This window comes from Neltuma alba, unplaced genomic scaffold (genome assembly GCF_004799145.2).
Source record: "Neltuma alba isolate B1F8T4 unplaced genomic scaffold, ASM479914v2 tig00005117_pilon, whole genome shotgun sequence".
Classification (NCBI taxonomy): Eukaryota; Viridiplantae; Streptophyta; class Magnoliopsida; order Fabales; family Fabaceae; genus Neltuma; species Neltuma alba.
In genome coordinates, this window is record NW_021633984.1 from 423,424 (window position 1) to 429,878 (window position 6,455).

At 37.1% G+C, this 6,455-nt stretch overlaps 1 protein-coding gene across 1 annotated transcript; it reads right to left on the minus strand.

Moving 5' to 3' along the window:
* Positions 1-884: 884 nt before the first annotated feature.
* LOC114746816 (PLAT domain-containing protein 2-like) lies at positions 885-1,313 on the minus strand. The gene has a single exon (XM_028935098.1). It carries the CDS (start codon positions 1,311-1,313, stop codon positions 885-887), a length of 429 nt encoding a protein of 142 aa, XP_028790931.1.
* Between the last annotated feature and the right edge of the window lie 5,142 nt (positions 1,314-6,455).

A 6,455-nucleotide genomic window follows, 5' to 3' on the forward strand; every position in this document is an offset into this window, starting at 1 on the left:
TTTGAATAAATAAAAATAAAACGGAAATCAAATATGGACCATCTAAATGAGATATGGATGATTCAGATCTGATGAGCTTATAGTGCTTATCAAAACGATGAGCACCGAAATTAGTTCTCCTAGTGATTTGGTTTCAATGCCTATGAGCGATTGATGAAGCAAGCCCAGGATATCATGGCTGCTCTAACATCCTAGCCTCCTATTTTCTTTATTCATTTTGACCCTTAAGAACTCTTAAGAACTCCTGCTTTTAAGGGGTCAAGTAAGTAAATCAGGTATTCACACCTAAGATGGGTCTATCTTCTCCAATGGGACAAATGCTCCACAAAATATTACTCTGCTTTCATTAAGCAAAAAACAGGGTAGCGAGGGGTCTTGCAAGAGATTTTGTGAGATCAATTGGGTTGGAAGTTCAACAGTTCCTTTGCCTCGAAAACTGACCCATCACACAGTGCCCTTTGGCTTCGTGTGCGGGAAGGCAAACGAAGATCACATGATGGTGCTTAGTCAGATTTTGTTGAGGCCACATCATCCCTGTTAGCTCAGATTAACGGCGCTTGTAAGGTTTTCTTGACAGTAGGACTAACACCACTAACAGAGTAAACAATAAGGATGGAATGAAAAGGGGAAAAAAACTAAGGACCTGGTTTCAAATTGGATGAAATTATAAGGACGTTTCCTTGTTATTATTATTGAAATGAGGCACATCACAGAACATTACGTCACACAACACCCCAACAGAAGCCAGATACATATTGCTACCTCAGGGCCTATTTATTACTCCTCCGGTCAGGTGTCTTATATTTAGAAACGGAGGAGTGTTAACATATTACATATAAGCCGCGAGAGAGGTAACATATTAAAATGTTGCTACTGAAGTATGGTCACACAAAAGAGGGAATGGGCCTCAAACGAAAGAAGTTGGAGCATAAGTTGACTTTGGCATAGAGATTATAGCCTGCGGTCGAATCCAGCCACTGGTTCACCGGGAAGGCTACCTTGGTAGATTTGTAACATCCTAGGACGTTGATCTCCACGTAATCCAAGTACCATCCTGGGTATGTCCCTCTCCCGTCGGAGACGACGGTGATGGCGCAAAGATCGAGGCAAGGGCCGGTGCCGCTGAAGACGTCGAGTTTGCCCTGCTCGAAGTAGTTGTGACCGGGTTCCATTATGCCCCAATCTTCGAGGTTGTCGACGGAAAATCCATTGCCGGAAGATGTGTTTAACTTGAGGCTGATGGTGGAGTCTGTTGATGCTTCTTGGACATATCCCGTCTTAACTCTTACAACGTACGTACACTTCTCCTGCATGCATGCGTATAAACACACACACACACACACACACACACACACTCACAAACAACTAGGTATGTATAGAAGGAATATATAAAAGCCTGCAACTAAAAATGGATCAACGCAAGAGAGCAATTAGTTACTTACAGATGTAGCCATTCCAGGGAAGCTGATGAGTGAGAGAAGAAAGACAAGAGAAGACAATGCAATAACTCTAAGAGCCATATTTTGGTTAATTAGTTTATGACCCTACTGATGGATCGGTGCTGAAACAACCTACATGCATGCCTTTATATGGGGCTACATACTATAATGATCCCAAAGAACTGGGCCCAAGTCAAGTACACGTGCCTGGTAAAGCAAGAAGGAGCCAGAGAGTGACTTGAGTGAGATGGAAAGTATGGAAATATAAAATACTCATCCGACCCTAAATATGAGATCCTAGTGTAATTTATATTATAAAAAGAGTTTTATATTTAGGACCGGAGGAATACTACAAGTATAATAAGAACAAAAGTAGTTATGATATACTATATATCTCATTTTCTTTTTACTTTTTGATAATACTATACATATCCTTTCTCTTTGGATTCTTCCTTAGCTTTCTATCTTTTTCTGCAAGTCGTCTTTTGTATTTCTTTTGCCATGTATGCCTTTATTTATAGATAGGGGGACAAAATATCACCTCAGTACGTGTCAGTCATTTCGATAATTTAAAGAACTTAAATGCACTTTTCGTATTTGCGTCCCTCAGCAATCTAGTGCGAATGCGATTTGGCAGGTCGGCTTGGCTTTATTTAGCTATCTTTAAATATAAAAACTACTAAACTCAAATGATAAGGTCCCCAAACAATTTTCAATTGTAAATGGCATGTGGATAAATGATCTTAAATTATACTAACAGAGGTGTGAAAATAAATGGACTATTTGGTCTCTGGGTTAGATGCGAATCCCTCTATTTTATTTTCAATGTTTCGTTCTATGATTGATGCCAAAGTCTTGTTTGGTAGGAAAATGTAGTCAATCTGTTGCTATTATTATATTGTTATTATTAGAAAATAGTATTATTTTTTATTACAAAAGAAAAATAGATTTTTATGATGATATGATAATTAATTGTTCTGTTCAATTACTTTAAAATAAATATAATTTTTATGATTTTTTTGAAGCAGTGTTATCAATATAGTTTATACATTGTAAAAAATCTAACATGTCAAAATATAATGTCGAAGAGGGGGTGAAGGGCCAAGGAATCTAGTTGCTTATTTGGTGGGCTGGGAATTTTACTCTTCCCTCACTCCCGCTCCTCCAAACATTGTCCCTTTTTTCCCCCTTTCTATTTACTACAAGTGACTTCAAGGCATAAGATTAATGCTGAGGGCCTACTAGTGCCAGTTGAAACTTCATTTTTTTTATATTTTTACATACTCTGAAATTAGAGTTTATGTTAGCATATTATAATGCGTTAATGTTTCTTGATTTTTGTGCCCCCAATTTGATCCTGACTGGCATCAGTTGGTGATTTTATATGTATTATTTAGTTGTTTTGTTAAATAAATTTATTTATTGTAAATTATTTATTACTATTATTATTAAATGCATGTGGCGAGCGGATTTGTTGGGTTTCATATATAGGTGCTACATGTGGTGCTTAATATAAAAACTAGTTTGAGATTTAATTTGATTCTAAATATAAAACTCTAATTTATTTTGTGTCTCATATTTATCTATTTTTTTTAAAGTAATCCTTATAGTAGTTGCACATGTTGAATATTCCGTCAAATAGTAGTTCTAGCCAATATATATTAGCAAGGATATTTTAAAAAAGATAACACTTATTTATTATAAATAACTAACTTAACAAATCTCCTTAATCTCTTCAAATTAATTAACTAGTTCTTATATTAAAAACCGTTACTTAATTTGTCATCTTCCTCCACGTCATACTTTATTTCCAAGCTTGTTTGTTTGTCGCGAGACAAAAAACCCATATTTCACATGGTGATTGGAGGGACAACGTCAGCGAGTTTCACCTAGGAAAGGAGAGCATTAGCATACGAGAAAGCCTTTTTCACTCTCCATTCATTTTATTATTTGGGTATGTTGATCCGTGGGATGTTTTACCTTTCCTTCTGATGATGGTCTTTCTCCGCATGTCCTTCATCTTCCTCATTTTTTATTATTATTTTATATTGTCAGACTTATTTCCCAATATTTCATTCGAAGACACCTTGTACGCATGCAAGAATTAGATGGGAGGTGAAAGAGCTTTTTTCCTTAAATTGTATTTTTTTTTTGAAATTAAATTAAGACGTTGATTTCCCCCCATTATTTACATGTATGCCTAATTCTTATAATTATATGAACACTACTCTTAACTTAGTTATAAATTTAAATTTAATTATTTTTATTTTTAAGTAGCTCCTACTTCTGGTTCTTAATATAAGACTTTGTTTAACTTTTATTTTGGTCCTAAATATAAGACCCCAATCCAATTGGTCTCTCATATTCATGTCTTTTTTTTTTTCCCAAGGTAGTCCTTCTAGCAATAGTAATTCTAGCCAACACACTTGATTAGCAAGGATATTTTAGAAAAGATAATACCTATTTATTACAAATAATCAACTTAACTTTTTTTCTTAATCTTTTCAAATTAGTCAACTAGCTCTTATAACACTACAAAAAATTCGACTTTCAGCGGCGACAAATGTCGCCGCTGAAAGTCCAAAAGTCGCCGCTGAAAAGCTTCAGCGGCGACATTTTGTCGCCACCAAGTCGTTGCCGTAGCGACTGTGGCTGAAACTTATCAGCGGCGACAAAAAAAGTCGCCGCTGAAACTGGACATTCAGCGGCGACACAAAGTCGCCGCTGAAACTGGACATTCAGCGGCGACATTCTGTCGCCGCTGAAACACCTTTCAGCGGCGACATTCTGTCGCCGCTGAAAGCTGATGAGTTTGCCACTCAGAAGTGTCGCCACTGAAACATGAGAATCAGCGGCGACTAATGTCGCCGCGGAAGCTTGCTTCGGCGGCGACTAATGTCGCCGCGAAGCTTGCTTCGGCGGCGACATTGTGGTCGCCGCCGAAGCTTGATTCGGCGGCGACATTTTGGTCGCCGCAGAAGCTTGATTCGGCGGCGACATTTGGTCGCCGCCGAAGCTTGATTCGGCGGCGACATTGTTGTCGCCGCCGAAGCTTGATTCGGCGGCGACATTGTGGTCGCCGCCGAAGCTTATTCGGCGGCGACATTTTGGTCGCCGCCGAATCAAGCTTCGGCGGCGACAAATGTCGCCGCTGATTGTGATTTTAATTATTTTTATAATATATTAATTCTGCAAAAACTTTTATTTATATTGCTGATAAATATTATTAAAAGGTTTAATAAAAATAAAGTAATTAACACACAAATATGGTATATTAAATAATAAGATTTATAACCATGAAAGTGTTCTTTATGTCTCTAACTGAAAAAAAAATTGTTCAATTAAAAGATACATTACATAATACAGAAGAAAAATTACGTAGAGGGATCAATATTAGGGACGCTAGAAGTAGGGGTATCTGCAGGAGCATTTAACTGCATCTTTTGCATGAAAGCAGTGAACTGAGCTTGTATTCTCTGTTCCATCAACTGCTCCATCCTTTGTTCAAGTTGCGTACGCTCTGCTTCCATCTTTGCTCGCTCTGCAGCACGTTCTGCTTCTATCTTTTCTCGCTCTGCTGCACGTTCTGCTTCCATCCTCTCTCGCTCTGCAGCAAGATTTGCTTCCATCTTTTCTCGCTCCTCTTGAAATCTTCTTTCAAACTCTTCATACAATTGGGTGCGTACATTCTCAAGTGAATCACTAGATTGAGTGTGAAGTCTCTTCCTCCGAGGCTCTGCTCCATAACCTTTTCCTCTAACATATCCTGACCTCTCACCAAGAACAGCTGTCAATATCTCATCAGAGGTCATTCGAGCATCACTCTCTAAGGATTGCTGCTGAACGAGCTCATGCATGCGATCCTATAGTTACAAATTACAAATTACATGAATGAAAAAAATATAATTATTTAATTAAATATAAAGGACAGATATTTATACATACATGAATCTCTTCAGATCGCGAATCCACCCACTGTAACTGGCCATCTGCAGTCTTCCTAGTATGTGTTATCTCCCAAACCTGATCTGGGGGGGCAGGCTGTCCAGTGGTGGGGTCTCTCTATAAAGCATAATATACAAAAATAACAAATCTTGAAAAATAAAAAAATGGATAAAAAAATAAAGTGTAGTGAAGAGGCAACTTACTACAGAGAACTCAACCTCCGCAAATGATCGGGGACCACATGTATGCTTTGTTACTTGTTTTGCTCGGTTTTGTGTGTTTCTAGCACTTTTGTTCTACATCAAATTTGAGTAACTACTAAGTATGTTGAATGATATAATTATATTATTCATTTAAATAGTTAGTATTTAGTAAGATACCTTAAATGGATCTGACTGAAAATATGTCAATAACCACTCCCAATCTTCAAAACTTACAGTTTGAGGTGGATTTGCCAACCTTTCTTCATCAGTGTCAAATTTCTTATAGTGGGTATGCAAGTTGGTCTTCCAATTTCTGAAAGCATTTTGCAATGTGGTCACTATCATCTTTTGAAACTTCTCTTCATCTGTTGCAACAGCAGGTTGAAATTTTTCCTAAAATAAAAATCAATATCAGCATAAGTACTTGTTTTGAAAGCATAAATAAAGTAGGATATACATTTACTAAACATAAATTGTACCTTCACTTTTAAAATCATAACATCAATATAATTTGTGTAAACATTCCTCCATTCAGCACAATCCTTCAAAGATATTGTGGTTCTAATAACATAACCACAATAATTAGCTAGCTCTCTTGCTCCTTGCCCTACTGCTCTTGTCATGTCATCTGTGAAAGTAAGCTGAATCTTTCCTCCAAATTTAGTCATTAAGTCCACATTGAGCGACTTATAAACTCCTCTACCTTTCTTAATTATATTAGAAGAGCCTATCATTCAAGTGAACAAATAATATAGTCAAAAGTATGTGATGCTAATTAGTTACTTGTATTATATAAAAGTAAAGAAAATTTACCTGCACTACTGTTTTGAGTAGGGGGAGAGTCGGCAGGCAATTCCTCAAATTGTAC